Genomic DNA, 20,007 nt, shown 5'->3' with positions numbered 1-20,007 from the left:
CAGCCACTCCTCGGAAGGAAGGTTGGGCAATCCTACTTCCGTAGTGATAACTGCCTCGGAAACCCAAGGAGGGGTCGCTAGGAGTCGGGGCCGACTCTATGGCAAATAACAACAACAACAACAACATTGCATTAGGCTATGGTTCTACTGCTTTCAGAAGAGAAATTTTTAATTGCTACATAGTTGCTGAAGTTGTTGTGTACCTTCTTGTTTATTCCAACTCATAGCCACTCAACAGGGCAGGGCAGGGTTTCCTAAACTATAATCTTTACCATACCAGATTGTCAAGTCTTTTCTCCTGCAGAGCTACTGGTGGATTTGAACCGCCGACCTTTTGGCTAGCAGCCTGGTGCTTAACCACTGCACCACCAAAGCTTCCTAGTTGCTGAAGTAGTTCCTTATTAACGTAAGCTAGCAAAAACAACACATGTTGGGCTCATCTTATATGAGAAATTTGGGCAAACATTTTAATAGCTTTTAGGAATTAAATTTATTATATCAAGCTTTTCATGCTACTACAATTTTACAGTTTTTCCTGTTAGTTCAGACAGCAGAGTAAGAAATCCACATGAATATAAAGTTCAATATTTATTCTAAAAAACTGACTAATTTGTTAGATTAAAATGTTAAATAATGATAACTACTATACTTATTGATTAGGACCACTGAGATATAGTTCATTTTATGTCACCTTGGCTAAGCTATGGTTCCGGTGGTCTGGATAAAAACTAGACTAGTTGCTGTTCTATAATGTAATCTAATACAATACAATGTAATCACTTTCCATAATGTAATCTAATATAAAGTAATTAATCAGTTAAAAGGAGATATTCCTTTTAGGAATCTAAAAGGAATTAGGTATGGTCTAATTTAGAGTATGGTCTGCTTCCAGACTATACATAGATATTTTGGAAAAACTCACTCTTTCCACTTTGTACTCTTCTTGCCTGTTCTACAAATCTTGGGGTGCAAGCCTGCAAAAGTCTCCAGCTTGCTGCCTGTCCTGGACTTTGAACTTGCCAGCCCCCACAATCACATGAGCCAATCTCTTGAAGTAAATCTCTCTCTATAAACACACATGTATCTCACATTCTGTTTCTCTAGAGGACTCTAAGACAACTGTCTATAGAGAGGCGGACTTTCAAAACTGCTTTTGATAAAACGATGATCACGGCAATGGCTTGAAAAAAGAAATTAACTAGCATTCAGTATTAAATATTCAATGTTAGTAATATTTATATAAAACAAAAAGTTACCTCAAAATAAAAGATTTCATTAAACTGTGGATTGCTTGTTTTCTTCTTTACTTTTGTCTTCTTTTGGTCATTCCTGTTCCAATGTGGTAGAGTTTTACCTTGTAGAACTTAACAGCACACAATTATAAAACATGCTATTTCCAACCAGGGAAACTGACCTTTGTTTAATGTTATGATGACTCAGGGAAGAATGTAGTTTTAAATAATACTTGGGTGAAAAAATTGCAGTGTTTCTACAAACTAAAATGAAAGAATACACAAGCATTGTGTATTCTATATACGCAAAGACTGAGTATTATTCTCTCTGTGACAGTAACAGACTGATTGCAAAACTTTCTCCAGGAGTTTTTAATAACACATTCCATTATATTATAAGCAACTCAGAATATAAGAAGGAAGACAATGATATTTGGAGTACCTTTATCTATGTAGAAAATACCTGAGGAACACAAAAAACAATCTTAATTCAGTTTGCTCCTTGGGCTTCAGCTCCAACAGTGATTTTTTTCACTTTTTATTTTGAAATAATTATATACTAGAAGATGCATAGTGGCTAAGGCACTTGACTGCTAACCAGAAGGCTGGCTGTTCAAACCCACCAGCCACTCCCTCAGAAGGAAGACGGGGCAATCTACTTCCGTAGTGATACTGCCTCAGAAACCCAAGGAGGGGTCACTATGAGTCGGGTCTGACTCGACAGCACATAACAACAACAACAACAGCACATGGTTGCAAAGAAATGTATAGGCAAGCCCTGTGCAGTCTTCCCCTAGACTCCCTCAATGTTGACTTCTTTTATACAACCATAGTATAATATCAAAAACAATAATGACTTTTTAAAACTCAAATTCATATACTAACAGTTTTTACATATATATTACTAAACAATTATACTAATGAATGTATCTGTCAGTTACCAATTATAAAAATTTGTTAGGCTGAACATTTTTAACATGAAGGCAAAAATCTATCTGATAGCATTAATGTTACAGGAATGAGCTATCTGCCTTTAAATTTTAAAACATCTGTAATAGTAACAGCAATTGTTTGAGCACCCAGTAAGTGCTAGGCATTTTATATAAATATATAAAAATACGTTTTTCAAAGTGGCCTATTACAATTTTCTCGGGATTGGGGAGAAAGGAGTGTGCATATATGTGTGTGTAGAAGGAATAACAGTGCTTTTTGCTTTCTGATGCTAAACCCTCAAGTTTTACACAAATTTCCCATCAGTCAGGCCCTGAAAGAAACCATAATAAAGTTTTGAAATATTACAATGTGTTGTAGGTTTCTTTGTAAGCTACCATAAATCATTTAAATCAATAATACAGTGCATTTCACCACGTTCTGGTACTTTAGCACTTGTCTACAGCTTAGAATTCTCTCTGTAGAGCACAAATTCCATGAGTCCTTGTTATTCTGAACCGGTACTTATTAAATCAGGATCTTACCTGTATAAGATCTAAGATATTTGAAAGTAGGAACACTGATGAATGAAATAGGCAAGTTAGTATTTTAACAACCATTTTAACTAGTATAAAACAAGCTGTTCTCGCAGCTTAAGAGTCTGGAAGGTCTGAAACAGTACTTATTTGCTTCCTGTAAAACAGGAATTGGTTGTTTTCAAGTGTATAACAGAATTCACTAAAGGCTGTCTTTCAAAGCATTCATTGCTTTCTGTTTTGATAATTATTCAGCATTTGCTCTTTTGAACCTTAGTTTTATAATTCTTATGTCAAACTTCAGAATGTAAAAATCTAGTAATAATTCAATGAACATTACCTAGAAGGGCCCACTAGAGAAACTGTTGCATAAGGGTCACAGCTTTGTCCATTTATGAGAGGCAACCCATGGCACGCCTTGATGCTAAGGTAGAACAAAAGAGAATGAATACATGCAAGTTAAATAATATAAAACACCTTTAAATACAAATTAACATATGTTCAACATTACTTCCCATGTGTCTGCATTTGTGTGTGTGTGTGTGTGTATACACACACATGACCACAAGTATACATGTATGCATTTATTTACTTACACTATGTTTACAAAATAGCACTAAATTGGAATGGCACAGTAGTATTAAATCACTTAAATCAATAATACAGTGAAATGATATTTAACACCCTCTCCCCTAAATATCCAACAAGGTACAGTTTCTAGTTTCATAATACATCAAAATTTCCTTCTAAAAGGAAAAGCAAGCAGTGAAACTTTAACTGAGTGAACTACAAACCAAGTCAGCTCTGTGGCATCACATCCTCTGCTAAAGCATGAATGAGAGAAAAGGAAACAACTGTGGTTTCCACTTGCAATCTGATTCATAACAATAAGGTATACTTTCACACAATTCTGTTAACACTGTATTTTGATTCTCATTAACAGCTCCTGTACCATTCTATAGGAAATTTTTTAGATCATAAAAACAAGACTGCACATAATACACTCAATGGATTATAATCACTGGTATTTACAGAGAACAAAGAATTGGACTTAATGATATGCTCTTCAAATTTTCTCACTACAATTACTGAGTTCACAACCTTAGTAATATCTAAGGGTCTGCATTTCCTAATATTTAAGAGACACTCATTAGTGTTGCTGAAAAATATTCTTTGTTGAAATAACCAAAAAAAACCAAACTCACTGCCACTGAGTCGGATCCAACTCATAGCGACCCCTCCTTGGGCTTCTGAGGCGGTATCATTATGAAAGTAGATTGCCCAACCTTCCTTCCGAGGAGTGACTGGTGGGTTTGAATCGCCAGCCTTCTGCTAAGCAGTCAAATGCCTTAGGCACTACGCCACCAGAGCTCCCTTTGTTGAAATATGTGGGCGCAAATGCAGAACTGTTGGGCAATATCCTTATTTCTCCCCACAACCCACAGATCACTATGCAGATTAAGTGCAAATGGTGTGCTGCCCAGTAAAGAAAGAAATGGTAACATAGACTTATTTCCACTAAACTGGGAATAAAATTAAATTTTAAAAATTTCTGAAACAACCAAAGAGAGAATAAGCCAAGATGATATTTCTAGCTTTTAATGTTAGGCTAAGTACATACAAATCTTCCCACTGTACTTACTGTTTGAAACTTAACACCTCTTAAGCTAACCCTCAAAATGACACCTGGTTTTCACATAGCAGTTACAGTTTACCATACACTTTCACAAAATGCATTTCACTCTGACGACTGCTTTTGAGATGAGTATCATCAAGCCATTTTTAAGTAAAAAAGTAAAGCTCAAAGAGATTATAGGAGGAAGTAACAAAGTAAGGCTTGAAGAGGTAATGGAACTATTAAGAAGCAGGCCTAAACCAAAATTCTACTTTTTTAAATTCAGCACCTTTTTACATTCCTAATCTGCATGAAAATACTGTGGTACTTTCCTTGCAATACCAAATTTATCACGTTAACCCTAATTATGAGAAATTTGTATTACAGAAAATCTATTCATTATAGCTTTATGAGATGTTTAAAAAATGAGGAAAATACAGCACACTATACAAAACTTTCATAAGAGTACCCACAAACTAAAAGACCAGGCTTACTGGTTTGAAAAAGACTGGTGAAACCCCTAAGACTATGGCCCCTACTCACCCTTTGGGCCTGGAATTGAACTCACTCCTGTGGCTTCCAGCCAAACAATAGACTGGCATATAAAGTGAACATTTACACCAGGTAGGAACACTCTTAGAACAATCAACCATGAGAGATCAGAAGGATAGTATTTGCACGTGGAGATAACTCAAGAAGACAGGAACGCAAAAGAAAGGACACAAGAAAAAGGTAGCTGAAGAAGTAGGAAGAGAACTGTTAAAGGGATAACAATCAATGCTATGAAACAAAATATGTATGAACTGTTGTATGGAAAATCAATTTGCTCTGTAAACTTTCACCCAAAGCACAATAAAAAATAAATAAAAATATTAAGGGAGCTCTGGTAGTGTAGTGCCTAAGGCATCTGACTGCTAACCAGAAGGCTGGCGGTTCAAGCCCACCAGCCACTCCTCGGAAGGAAGGTTGGGCATTCCGTAGTGATAATGCCTCGGAAACCCAAGGAGGGGTCGCTACGAGTCGGGTCCGACTCAATGGCACATAACAACAACAATATTAAAAAAAGGAATACCCATACACCAAAATAATGAAGCTCATAAACTAAAAGTTTATAAAAATCATCAAAAGTACTCTTAATTTTGAAATATAAGAAAGTTAAAAAATAATTTCTGCCAATGTTAAATATTATTAAACAAGTATTATTTGATTTGCTACATATATTCAAAAATATTATTTCCCTAATTGCCTAGGATGTAACTGTTCTAATTGACAAATCAAGCAATTTTACATTATAAACTATGGATGGGCAGACACCAATTGTTTAAAAAATAATGTTAGTTTACTGAATTATCTCATACATTTTTTATGACATATAAAGTATTTGATATTAATACATTACCTAGAAATTACAAAGGGAAATAAATTTAGTCCAAACTTCTTTAAAATATATACTGATCTGAATCTTTTCCTTGGATTTTTCTAAATAAAAGACAAATGTTAATATCTATGTCCAGCCAAGATGAAGTTAACAGGAAATGGATTTATCGTCCCACCTGAAACAACTTAAAATATGGACAAAATCAGCAGTGCAGAACAGTGATCCCCGAGATAGAGAATAAATAAGATGGGCCCAGCTTACCGCTAGATGATCTCCCTGAAAGAGGAGACAGAGCTGTTATTGGGGAGGTCAAAGTGGCTAGAATTCCCAGAGCAGAGTACAGAAGGGAAGCAGAGAGAGAAGGAGACAGACAGACATTCCTATGGAAAGTGCAACAATCTCCCTAAAGTCTTCAACTGAAAGCTCGTAAGCATTTACATGTAAGGAACTGACCCAAGACTGGAATAAGAATCATCTGAAAAGAGCAGAGGAAACAATTCCCAAAGTCCACACATGGGGGGCAATGGTTCCTGTCCCCAGCAGCCACAGTGGAAAACCTGGTGATTCATAGCTGCTGCTTCAGCAGTGGCAAAATGTAAAACCTAGATTAAAGGCTGCTCTTGTCCCATCTAAAGAACGTTACAAGCAAGCCACAAAAGAATCAAATTGTTTCCTAGTAACTGAGCCCTGAACAAAGCTCAAGAATGTTTATAGGAATATGAAAATATTCAGCAACTCAAAATGTCTGGCATTCAAAAAAACCAAACCAAACAAACACCACAACCTGGAATGCAAAGAAGCAAGAAAATAATATGCATAGTGAAAAGAAAAATCAACAGAAAGAGAACAGAGTACAGAATTAGCAGACAAGAACACTTGAAAAGTTGTTAACTGTATTTCATGTTCAGTAGAAACACAGAAGATATGAAAAAGTGAAAATCTAGTGATAAAAATTCAAGGTCTGATAGAAAAACACACTGGATGGGATTAATAGAAAATCAGACACAATAGAAGAAAAGATCAGTAAACATAAAGATATGGCAACAGATACATACCCAAAATACAGAGGAAAAAGGTTAAAAAAAAATTAAACAGACTTGTGGAAGGGCTTAAAATACACAGCATGTCCAAATTTGATGGAAACTAAATCCCACAATGAACCCTAAGCATAGAAACATAAAACACACACACACAAACTCAAGTAACAGCATGATCAAATTGCTTATAATCAGTCATAAAGAAAAAATCTTTTTTTTAATGCTCTTTTATTGTTTAGAACCATTTTATTATATGAATGTACCCTATTTTACCATTTTACTGTCATTGCTTATTTGCTATATTCTCAATTTTTGGCTACTGTGAATAAAGCTGCTATTCTTTTCAAGTCTTGCAGATACATGTATTCCTTTTTCTTGGACAGATAGCTTTAAATCATGTTGTTAGGTATAATACTCTAAAAATGTCAATTCAGTCAAATCAATGTGGAAAATAATTTCAGTATGGGCAGGAGTGCATGGAGGGATGGACACAGAGAAGAGGTAACTATCGAGAGGAAGTGGGAGGGGAGCTGTTGTATTTGTGGTAAATTGTAGTCAATGTCATGAGACAAAGTGTATGTGAACTGCTGTATGGAAAGTGAATTTGCTCTGTAAACTTTCACCCAAATCACAATTAAAACAAAACAAAAAGAGAGAGAGAACAATAATAATAATTTCTGTATGTCTACTAGATTTCCTCTATAGAGTTTTTTTAATTACTAAGAAAACTGTTAAAATTCTTGTTTGATTATGGATTTTTCTATTTTCTCTATTTCTTTTGTATTTTGAAATTCTTTTTAAGATGCATTCACTTTTAGTATTGTTATGTCTTTCTTATAACTGTTCCTTCTTTCTTTTTAAAATAATTTTTGTTGTTGAGAATTTAACAATTTCTACAGACACCTCAATGACATTCATTACATTCTTCAAATTGTAAAACCATTCTCATTCTCCTTTTCTGAGCTGTTCCTCCCCTATTAGTATAAACTCACTGTCCTGTAAGTTTCCTATCTAATCTTTAGAACTGCTGTTGTCAATTTGATTTCATACAGAAAGATCCTTTTTTTTTTTTTTAACTTTTTATAGTGATTTGGGTGAACGTTTATACAGTGCAAACTGGTTTTCCATTCAACGATTCATACTTTGTGTGTGTGTGTGTGTGTGAGACACTGACTGCAATCCCCACAACATATAGCACTCATGCCATTTCCTCCTTTGTGTCTACCATTTCTATTTGGCTTTCCTGCCTAACCCTTTTTTCCTTCTGAGCTTTTTTTCCTGGGCAAGTGCTGCCCTTTTGATCTCATATGATTGTTTTAAGGGATGTGTACCTCCCTGGTGTTACTTCTCACTTTATAGACTTGTCTGCTGTTTCGCTGAAAGTTGAGCCATGGGGGTGAATTTCAGTCCCAGGCTTGAAGGGTGACAAAAGGTCATAGTCTGGGGTCATATAGATAGTTATTTTATTTTATTGTGATTTGGGTGAAAATTTCCAGGGCAAATACACTTTCCATACAGCAGTTCACATACACTTTGTCTCATGACATTGACCACAATTTAGTACAATGCAACATCTCCCCTCCCACTTCCTCCCAATAGTTACCTCTTCCCTGTGTCCATCTCTCCATGCACTCCTACCCTGTCTCTCTGTGCCTGAACAGCCCTTCTTTCTCTCATGCTTGTTCTCTCCAAGGAGTGTATCTACCTCAGGAAAATGCTCAACTGATATGCTTGTCTATTGTTTGGCTGGAAGCCACAGGTGTGTGTTCAATTCCAGACTTGAAGGGCAGCTAGGGGCCATAGTCTCAGTGGTTCCACCAGGCTCCCTCGGGCCCGCAAACCTGTTCCCCACTTTTTTTTTTTTTTCCTTTTCCCAAATGATTTTGAGTTTTGTTCCACATTGTTCTCCCTGTCTATCCAAGATCTCCTACAAAGATCCTCTTCCAAGTGGTTGACAATAGTAGCCGAGCACCATCTATTTCTTCTGGTCTCATAGTTGTATAGGCTCCAGATTGGATGCTGTACCAGTTTCTAGGACTGATTGTTTCCATGAATTTTGGTTTTCTTCATTCTTCTTGGCTATGGATGAGGAGAGACCCATTGTGGCATCTAGATGGCAGCTTGCAAGCTTTTAAGATCTCAGTCGCTACTCGCCACAGTAGGAGGTGGAACAATGTTCTGCATAGTATGTTATGCCAATTGAGCTTGATGTCCTCTGTGACTATGGTCCCGAGCCCACAGGTTCAACTACTCGTTCCCTCTGGGTACCTGGCTGTGACCAAGCAGTGACTACAACCTTGCCCCTTGTCAGCCCCATTATACACCTGGGAATTCGGATCATATACATAAAGTTATTGGACCACTTTCTGCCAACCCTATACATGTTCTTGGGTGCACTCTCCATTTCATATACATACCTAATATTTCAGCCTGTCCACCCATCTATCCACCCATATACCCGTGTTTGCCTTCACTGACCACGCTATACTATATGTGCAAAAGGGTTCATCTTTGTTGTCTGTACTTCCCACGTACCTCTCTATATATTTCTTTTCCTCAGTGCCACTATATAGATAGTTCTTAAAAAACCATGTAATACTCAAGGAAGATATTCTTTACTAGTTAAGATAAACTATTATTTGGTTTTAAGGAGACTTCAGGGGATATTTTTGGTTTAAGGTTGGAAGACTATCGTGGGGCAATCATTTCATTGGCACATCTAGCCTCTATGGCTCCAGAAAGTCTAGAGTCCATGAAAACTTCAAATTCTGTTTTGTATTTCCTCCTTTTTGATCAGCAACTCACAATGTCTGGCATTCAATAGAATCTTTGATCAAAATGGTCAGGAATGGTAGCTGGGTGCCATTCAGTTCTTCTAGTATCATGGCAAATGAAGCAGTTACTCATGGAAGCAATTAACCACACATTTCATTTTCTCCTCCTAGTCCTGACTCTCCTTCCTCTGTTGCTCCAGGTGAACAAAGACCAACTCCTGTGCCTTGAATGACTGCCTGCAAGCTTTTAAGATCCCAGGCACTGCACAACAAAGTAGGAAGCAGAACAGAAGCACTAAACACGTTCTTAGGCCTATTAACTGGGATGTCCCATGCAATAATGAACCTAATCTTCCAAACCAAGGAAAATCCTATGAAGTGTTTGTCTGTATGTAAGCAGTCTTGGTAGCTTCTCTTGTTTTATTTTATTTTGTTGTTGTTGTCACAAATATACCTATCATACAACTTTTGCCAATTCAACTTTTCACAGGTATAAAACTTATTGAGAGCAATATACTGAATGATTTTGCAACCCTACCATGAATCAATGCTATTTTTCCATTATTGCAAACCAAAACTCAGTACTCTATGAGAAAAAATTCCCCTTCACCCCTCCTGCCCCAGGTAACCACTAATAAATAAACTTTGGTTTCCATACATTTTTCTGATCTTTTTTTTTTTTTTTTAATATAAATAAAGTCATACAATTTATCCTTTTGTGATTAACTTATTTAACTCATTACAATGCCTTGAGATTCATTATTTCTTGAATATTTTCTTACTTTCTGACTTTACAAGATGTTCCAGGCTCACCTTATCATCTTATATTTTCCCTGCTCAAGTGCTGAAAATAGTCACTGCTCCCAGGAGCCCAGGCTTTTTTTTTTTTTTTTTAAACTGGAGCTGCATTGTCTAATAATGTAGTCATTAGCCACACACTGATATTTAAATTAACTAAAACTAAACAAAATTAATTTCTGTCTGGAACAAATGAGAAAGAAAGAAACCAATGACTTATAAAGAAACTAGTCTACAAGACTAATAGTCTACACAAACCTTGGCCTAATCTACCCTGAGAAGAACAACTAGATGGTGCCTGGTTACCACCACTGACCCTTCTGATCAGGGGCACAGTAGATGGACACTGATAGAATGGAGAAAAATATGGAACATAACTTAAACTGCTTTTAAAAACCAACCAACCAACCAGACTTACTGAACTGGTTGAGACAGGAGGACTCCCCAAGACTAATGCCCTGAGATACCTGAAAGGAAATTAGCCCACAAACATCTTTTAGCTAAATAACAGATTGGCTTATGAAATAAAGAATAGCTCCTGTGAGTACTGTGCTCTTTTAAGAAACCATCTATATGAGATCAAACAGTCAACAACTACTTTAAAACACAGATGAGAAGGTAAGGGGGCAGGGAAACTAGAACAAGCAGCAATATTGAGAATATTCACACACTGTGAAGAATGTAACCAATGTCCACTGAGCAAATGGTGTAGAAATTGTTGAATAAGAACCTAAATTGCTGTGTAAACCTTCACTGAAAACAGTATTAAAAAAAAAAGTTAAAATTCAATTCCTTAGTCACACTAGCTGTATTTCAAGTTTTCAGTAGCCACACATGCCTAGTGGCTATCAAGTAAAAATATAAAACATTTCTATCATCAAAGAAAAATCTACCGGACAGTGCTAAATGCCACTGGAGAATGGTATTTAGATACCAAGATCTGAGAGCTAAGTGTACTCACTGTGGGGTAACACTGCTTTTTAGACACTTAACCAGAATTTGTCTCAACTGGCATAACATACTACACAAAAATACAGTTCTACATCCTACTTTTTTGAGTAGTGACTGGGGTCTTAAAACATTGTGAGAGGCCATCTAAGGTACAATTACTAGTTTCTCCTCATGTGGAGCAAAGAAAGAGGGAAGAAAATCAAAGATGCATGGAAACAATTAGTCCAAGGGACTAGTGGACCATGTAAACCTCAGCCTACACAACCTTGAGACTAGGTGGTGCCCTGCTACCACTGTTAACCAATCAGAAAGGGATCAAAATTGGAGATCCTGAACAGGGTGGGAGAAAAAGGTGGAACAAAACTAAAAAAAAAAAAAAAAAATCCAGCTTACTCTTCTGATATAGACTGGTGAAACCCCGGAAGACTATGCGCCCTAGACACCCTTGGGCCTGACACTGAATTTATTCCCATGGCTTCAGCCAAACAATAGACAGGCCTACTGAGTGAACAATCATACCAGGGAGGTGCACTCCTTAGAACAATCAACTATAGATCAGAAGGCAGAAGGGTAGCAAACAAAGTTCAGAAGGCAGAAATGCATAGAAAGGACACGGAAAAAAGTAACCACAGGGAGGAAATAGGAAGAAAGCTGTCAGATTGTGGGTATTGCAATCAATGTCATGAAACAAAATGTGTATGAACCAAACTACTGAATAAAAAACGAATTTGCTCTGTAAACTTTCACCAAAATCACAAAAAAAATTTAAGAAAAAATAAATATAAATAGACAGAGCTAGTGTGTGCACATGTTTTTTTTGTGTGTTTGAGAAGTCTGTCTTCAGAGGACAGCACAGAAAAGGTGACAGTAGCTGTGAGGGTGAAAATTAGGTCTGGAGAGGCATGCCTTTCAGGATGGGAGATCCTGCCACATATTTATATACTGATGAGAGAGGGTAGGGCTGATGACACTGGAGAGAAAAGAGATAACTGAAGGACCAAATTTCTTGAACAAGATAAATGAATGGAATCCAGGGCTTATGTGGATAACTGGCCTCTAACAAGAGAACAGCCCCTCTAACAAAACATAAGGACAAAAATATGGATGTAAATACAGGTTTGTAGATTTGGATTCAGGAAGATGTGACCAATTTCTATACTGTCATGATGGAGAATCTAGTAGGTATATGAGGTGGTAACATTTATGTGTCAACTTGGCTGGGCCTGGTTGAGTGGCTAGGCAGCTGAATGTAGTTATTCCCCATGGTGAGACTGGTAATTAACTCCATGGTGGAATCTATTGGAGCAGCTGAGTAGCTGCTTTGGGTATGTGGTCTGCTTCCTGTATATAAGAAACAACTTTGGAAATGGACTCTAGCTTATGGCACACCTGAACCCTGCATGTAGCTGTGTCATTGTTCAGCAGCCTGCCATGCTCTGCCGACCTTGGGACTTAAAATGGACTTGAATTAATGGCCTGCCGTGTTGTCTGGTAACATCGGGACCGTGCCATTTTATTTGTCAACCTTGAGCCTCAGTAGTCAGTAGCTGCCTGAGTGAAGAGATGCCTTTAGTTTCAGTGGACTGGGACCAAGATGCAGAGCTGAAGCCCAAGGTCAAGGGGCTTTCACACAGTCCCTAGAGCCTGGCACTTCAAACTCAGACTTCTAGCCTCCCCAACTGTAAGAGAATAAATTTCTGTTTATTCAAGCTATCCCATTTGTGGTATATTCTTGTCAGAGCAGCACTAGGTAACCAGAACAGTATACTAGAGAAGTACAATAAAAACTCAAGGGCAGTTGTAAGTACCCACAATGTCTGTGATCATGAATTAAAGTCTGTGTGATTTTCTCTAGCAATGTTCAGGTGCAGAACAAATGCAGAAGAGGTTGCATTAATTCATATTAGAGTTTTTCAGATAATATAAGAATGAAAAGAAGAGCAGAGAAGGTTAGGGAACTTGCAAGAAAATATTACAGTTGCAGATCACAGAAGAAGAAGAACAGGGAAGTAAAAATAGGAGAGCATAACAACACGGTTAAGATCAATGGATGGAGTTCTTGCTGAAGTTTAAGAAATGTCACAGTTGGGAGCTACTAAGACTGAAAGATAAAAACAACACTAGGATATGAACCTCTCAACACATCATTTCCAAATACTTTAAATTCAATAATCAGCATGAAGAAAACCACATATCAAACCATGCCTTCAGCATTACTGGAAAACAAAGATTATCACAAACTTCAAAATATCTGTAAACTTGAGAAATGAACAATAAATTCCACAAAGCTACCAATGGAGTTCTGTTGCTGCAAGTTAATGAGAATGGACAGCAGACACTTAAGAAAAAAGAAAAAGGAAAGGGGGAAGAAAAGGATATAGACTAATATATGACCATATAAAGACGTGTTCATGAATGTTTTTAACAGTCTTATTTGTAATAGTTAAAAACTGGAAACATTCCAAATATCTATTAACTGGTAAACAGATAAGTAAATTTCACACAATGGAGTAATATCCATGAATAAAAAGAAATGAACTGCTTCTAGGTCTAGGATAAGATGCTACTGTTCTGGAATTCCCATTCTTCTCAGTATTATCCATAATTTGTTATGATCCACATGGTCAAATGCTTTTGAACAGTGCATAAAACACAAGCAATTTCTGGTATTCTTTGCTCTCAGCCATGGACATTAGCAATGATATCCCTCGTTCCATGTCCTCTTTTTGCATTTCTGCAGTTTGCATTTCTGGAAGTTCCTGGTCACGAACTGGTCATGCACACCTCCCTATCCTTCCCTGTTGTTGCTAGGTGCCCTCAAGTTGGCTCTGACTACATACCTGTACACTAGGTATATAGGGTACATAGTGACCCTATGTACAACAGAACGAAACACTGCCCAGTCCTGTGCCAGCCTCACAATCCTTGCTATACCTGAGCCCATCGTTGCACCTACTGTGTCAAACAATCTCATTGAAGGCCTTCCCTTTTCACTAACCCTTCACCTTACCAAGCATGGTATCATCTCCAGAGAATGGTCCCTTCTGACAAGATGATTAAGTATGTGAGATGAAGTATGGCCATTCTCGTTTCCAAGAAGCATTCGGGCTGTACCTTTTCCAGGACAGACTTGTTAGTTTTTCTGGCAGTCCATGGTACTTTCAGTATTCTTCACCAAACCACAACTCAAAAGCATCAACTCTTCTTCAGTCTTCCTTATTCTTCGTCCAGATTTCACATGCATATGAGGCTACTGAAAATACCATGGCTTGAGTTAGCCTCACCTTAGTCTTCAAAGAGACATCTTTGCTCTTCAGGACTTTAAAGAGGTCTTTTGCAGCAGATTTGCCCAGTGCAATAAGTCATCTGATTTCCTGACTGTTGATTCCATTAGTGTCAATTGTGGAACCAAGTAATATGAAATCTTTAACAACTTCAATCTTTTCTCTATTTATCATGAGGATTTTCGCTTTGTTTATATTGAGATGTAATCCATAGTGCAGACTGTAATCTTTAATCTTCATCAGTAACCGCTTCAAGTCATTTTTACTTTCAACAAGCAAGGTTGGGTTGTCTGCATATTACAGGTTGTTAATGAGCCTTTCTCCATTCCTGATACCGTGTTCTTCATACAGTCCAGTTTCTCAGATTATTTGCTCAGCATACAGATTGAATAATTATGGTGAAAGGATACAACCCTGACGCACTCCCTTCCTGATTTTAAGCCACGCAGTATCCCCATGTTCTGTTTGAAGAACAGCCTCCTGATCTATGTACAGGTTCTCATGAGCACAATCAAATGTTCTGGAATTCCCATTCTTCTCAGTGTTATCCATAATTTGTTATGATCCACATGGTCAAATGTTTTTGAACAGTGCATAAAACACAAGCAATTTCTGGTATTCTTTGCTCTCAGCCATGGACATTAGCAATGATATCCCTCGTTCCATGTCCTCTTCTGAATCCAGTTTGCATTTCTGGAAGTTCCTGGTCATGTACTACTGCAAACATTTTTTAATTATGTTCAGCAAAATTTAACTTGTGTGTGGTATTAATGGGAGCTTAGGTGTAGTGCCTAAGGCATATGGCTGCTAACCAGAAGGCTAGCAGTTCAAACCCACCAGCCACTCCTCAGAAGGAAGAACGGGCAATCTACTTCTGTAGAGATACCACCGAGAAGTGAGTTTTATGGTACTAATGATATTGTTTGATAGTTTCCACATTCTGTTGGATCACCTTTCTTTGGAATGGGTACAAATATGGATCTGTTCTAGTCAGTTGGTCAGGTGGCTATCTTCCTAATTTCTTGGCATAGATTAGTAAGGGCCTACAGAGTGGCATCCATTTGTTGAAACATCTCAATGGGAATTTCGTCACTTCCAGGAGCCTTGTTTTTTCCCCATATCCTTCAGTGCAGCTTCCACTTCTTCTTTCAGTATCACTGGTTCTTGACCATATGCCACCTCCTGAAATGGAGTAACATCAACCAATTCTTCTTGGGACAGTGACTCTTTCCATCTTCTTTTGATGTTTCCTGCATCATTCAATGTTGTGCCCAGAGAATCGTTCAATATTGCATCTTGAGGCTTGATTTTTTTTTTTCCAGTTCTTTTGGCTTGAGAAATGTTGAGTGTTTTCTTCGTTTTGGTTTTCTAACTTGAGGTCTTTGTACGTGTCATTATAATAACTGACTTTGTTTTCTGGGGCTGCTCTTTGAAATCTTCTCTTCAGCTTTTTTATCTTGTTATTTCTTCCATTTGCTCTAATTATTCTCCGTTCAAGAGCAAGTTTCAGAGTCTCTTCTGACATCCATTTTTGCCTTTCCTTTCTTTCCTGTCTTTTTAATGACCTTTTGCTTTCTTCATGTATGCTCCTGATGTCATCCCACAATTTGTCTGTTGTTTTTTTTCTTTTTGTCACTGGTGTTCAATGTGTAACTCTATTCTTCAGATGGTCTCTAAATTCAGGTGGGATATAATCAAAGTCTTATTTTGGCTTTCATGGGCTTGTCTTTATTGTCTTCAGCTTCAACGTGAACTTGCATATGAGCAATTGATGGTCCATTCCATAGTCAGCTCCTGGTCTTGTTCTGACTGAAGATATTGAGCTTTCCATCACCTCTTTTCACAGATTAGTCAATCTGATTTCTGTGTATTCCATGTGGTGAGGTCCAAGTGTAAAGCCACTATTTATGTTACCTGAAAAGGTATTTTCAATGAATAAGTCGTTGGTCTTGCAAAATTCTATCATGAGATCTCTGGCATCATTTCTATCACCAAGGCCATATTTTCCAACAACCAGGCATTCTTCTTTGTTTCCAACTTTCATATTCCAATCACCAGTAAAAATCAATACATCTTGACTACATGTTTGGTCAATTTCAGGCCACATAAGTTGGTAAAAATATTCAATTTTCTCATCTTTAGCTTTGGTGGTTGGTGTATAAATTTGAACAGTAGTATTAGCTGGTCTTCCTTGCAGGTGTTATTCTATCGATGACAGCACTGTACTTCAGGATTGATCTTGAAACACTTTTTGTGAAGATGAATGCCATGCCATGCCTCTTAAATCTGTCATTCCCAGCATAGTAGATCACATGTTTATCTCATTCAAGATGGCCCAAACCAGCCCATTTCAGCTCACTAATGCCTAGGATATCAATTTTATGTGTTCCATTTCATTTTTGATAAGTTTCAATTTTCCTAGAGTCATACTTCATACATTCCACATTCCAATTCTTACTGGATGTTTGCAGATGTTTCTTCCCATTTTGAGTCATATCACATCAGCAAATGGAGGTCCCAAAAGCTTTACTTCACCCACATCATTACGGGTGACTCTACTTTGAGGAGGCAGTTCTACCCCCTGTACTATATCAGACAATGTTTCAGGGCTATTCATAAAGTTCTCCAGTAATATATCGACAGTGTTTCACTGATATTTATAAAATTTTCACTGGCCACTTCTTTGAGAATTGGACAGCCCCTTCCTTCTTCCAAGTCTATCTTACTCTGGAAGCTCTGCTGAAACCTGTCCCCTATGAATGATCCTGCTGGTATTTCAAATACTGGTGGCATAGCCTCCAGCCTCACAGCAACATGCCAGCCACCACACTACGACAAACTGATAGATGCACGTGGTGGCCTTCCCACCTAGCAGAGCTAAACACTCTGGATGTCATATATAAAAAAAACACAAGAAGACTCTGAAAAACGGAGAGAAGGAAAAGTGACTAGAGACCCCAGAACTCAAACAAAGACACAGCAGTGAATTCTCAAGGCTTTCTTTTTGTTTCGTATATCCTGGACTGAGTGCCAGAGAAGCCAGCAACCCAGAAATACCAGAGAGTAGACTAAATTCCCAAGAAAACCCAACATTCTCTAGCCAAAAGGCCAAGAAATGAGCAGTCTAACAAGACAGAAACTCTTAAGACAATACCACCATAATCAAACTAAACATCATGAAAAAAAACTATGGCTCCCCATCACCCCCATCAGCAAAGACTGAGTAAGAAGCCTAGGATTCTACCCTCATCACACTGTAACAAGCTACTTTCCCCAAGGGAATCAGCAGGATCACATGGGAAGCCTGGACTTCCACTTGGCAGTGAAAAAGAGGCACCTTTTTTCCTTAGTAGCACAGTGTCAGAAGAGGCCAACTAAAAGAGAAGATTTAAATAAAATCCAGAGTCCCATAATATCCAAAATGTCCCAGATGTAATAAAAAATCATTTGTACCAAGAGCTAGAAAAAAATTAACTTAAATGAGAAAAGATCAACAGATGTCAATACTGAGATGACACAGATGTTAGAATTATCATAAAAATGATAAAGCTGCCATAATAAAATGATTCAATGAGCAATTACAAAGTTAAAACAAATGAAAATAGAAAGTTTCAGCAAAGAAATAGAACACAAAAAGATAAACCAAATGGAAATTTTTAAACTTGAAAATAATCAAAATAAAAAATTCAATAGATGAGCTCAACAGCAGAATTGAGAGGACAGAGGTAATCTGTGAATTTAAAGTTTAAATGGTAGAAATTGTCTAATATGAACAACAAATGGGAAACAGACATAAAAAAAAAAAAAAAAAGAAAAGAAAAGAACAGAGCCTCAAGGACCTGTGAAACTCTATCAGAAGATCTGACATTGGTGCGATTGGAGTTCTGAAAGAAGAGGAGAAAGATGGAGGGGTTGAGAAAGTATTCAAAGAAATAATGGCTGTAATTTGGCAAAAGACGTAAATGTACTGATTCAAGAAGTTAAGCAATTACATATGCAAGGACAAGCAGGGGCCTTGTGGCTGAGCAGGAGAAGCAAGGGTGACAGGAGTCATTGATGAAGTCAGAAAAACAGACTAGAAGATGTTACAGACCACATACAAGCCTGTAAACCTTTGAAATAAATTTGGCTTTTATTCTAAGTGAACTAAAACTCCACTGAAAGTTTAAGAGCAAAGAGGTGACATTCTTTATTCACTCATCAATTCACTCAGCAGGTACTATTTGACAGAAAGCTTCTAGGCCTGGCACTTAAAGAATAGGCTAACTGATGGGAAAGACAGAACCGCATCAACTGAAATGTCATTGAAATTATCCAAGAAAGAGATAGTACAATAGTTAACACTTAATTGGCATTGGCAAAATGGTTAAGTGCTCAGCCACTAACTTAAAGGTCAAAGGTTCAAATCTACCAGCCACTCCATGGGAGAAAGATGAGGCGGTCTGCTTATGTAGAAATTACTGCTTTGGAAACACTATGGGACAGTTCTACTCTGTTCTATAGGGTCACTATGAGTACAAATTGAATAGACAGCACATAACAACGTACACCTGGCACATGATTAAGAGCTGCATGTATTCTTACTGTGAATAAAAATGAAGTATATCATGCCTTAAAAAGATGTAGTTTCTAAAAAGTTTACCTGTGTAACAATTTAAATAATCAATAATGTATTTACAACAATCTTTGAAGCTAATAATAATAATTTCATATTAACTGTATGATCTCTATGGAACCCAGGAAACATGGAAAAGATGGTGAAATAAAAAATTTTATCCTAAAAAAAAAAAAAAAGAAGTTAAGCAAACCCTAAACAAGAAAAATTCAAAGAAATACATATCAAGACATATCACAGTCACTTAAACACACAGTCACACTTAAACACATAGAAAACTAAAGACAAACAAAAAAAGTTTCAAAAGCGTAACATATTACCTGTAAGAAAAATAATTTGAACCACAGTGAACTTTTCATCACAAATCATGGAGGTCAGAAGGAAGTAACTTAAAAAAAAAAAAAATCAACCCAGAATCTATATTCAGTGAAAATATCCTTCAGGAATGAAGGAAAAATAAGATACTCTCTGATGAAGGGAACTATGAAAATGTGCACCTACAGATGTACCCTAAAAGAATGGTTAGAGAAAATTCTCTAAAAAGGTAGGAAATGGTAACAGAAGGAATCTTGAAACGTCAGGAAAGAAGAAAATATTGAGAAAGAAAAAAAAACAATATGCTAATACAATAGATTTTCCTTCTCTTGACTTTTCTAAATGGTTTTAGACAACTGAGGCAAAATCTCAGCACTGTTTGATATGGTTCTCAATTTTTGTAGTGGAATTATGTAAGACACTTTAAACAAGGGAGGAGAAAGGGATTTAAAGGAGTGTGGTGTAGTAAATTACTTAGTGTGGCTTTTCTACCCATAAGTCTTTGTAAACTCCAAGGTGGGATTTGCTATGAGCAACTGAGG

General features: G+C 37.1%; 1 protein-coding gene across 1 annotated transcript in view; it reads right to left on the bottom strand.

Moving 5' to 3' along the window:
• The window catches only part of RASA2 (RAS p21 protein activator 2), a 196,257-nt gene that overhangs the window by 89,705 nt on the left and 86,545 nt on the right, over positions 1–20,007 (bottom strand). The window contains exons 6-7 of the mRNA XM_007947529.2: positions 3,039–3,122; positions 1,257–1,329 (exon numbers count right to left, since the gene is read on the bottom strand). Coding sequence (XP_007945720.1) covers positions 1,257–1,329; positions 3,039–3,122 — 157 coding nt within the window. The remainder of the gene's footprint in view (positions 1–1,256; positions 1,330–3,038; positions 3,123–20,007) is intronic.

Source organism: Orycteropus afer, unplaced genomic scaffold (genome assembly GCF_000298275.1).
Source record: "Orycteropus afer afer isolate SDZICR_OR568_19922 unplaced genomic scaffold, OryAfe1.0 scaffold00188, whole genome shotgun sequence".
NCBI lineage: Eukaryota > Metazoa > Chordata > Mammalia > Tubulidentata > Orycteropodidae > Orycteropus > Orycteropus afer.
The sequence above is the reverse complement of the archived record's forward strand: the minus strand, read 5'-3'. Positions and strand labels throughout refer to the sequence as shown.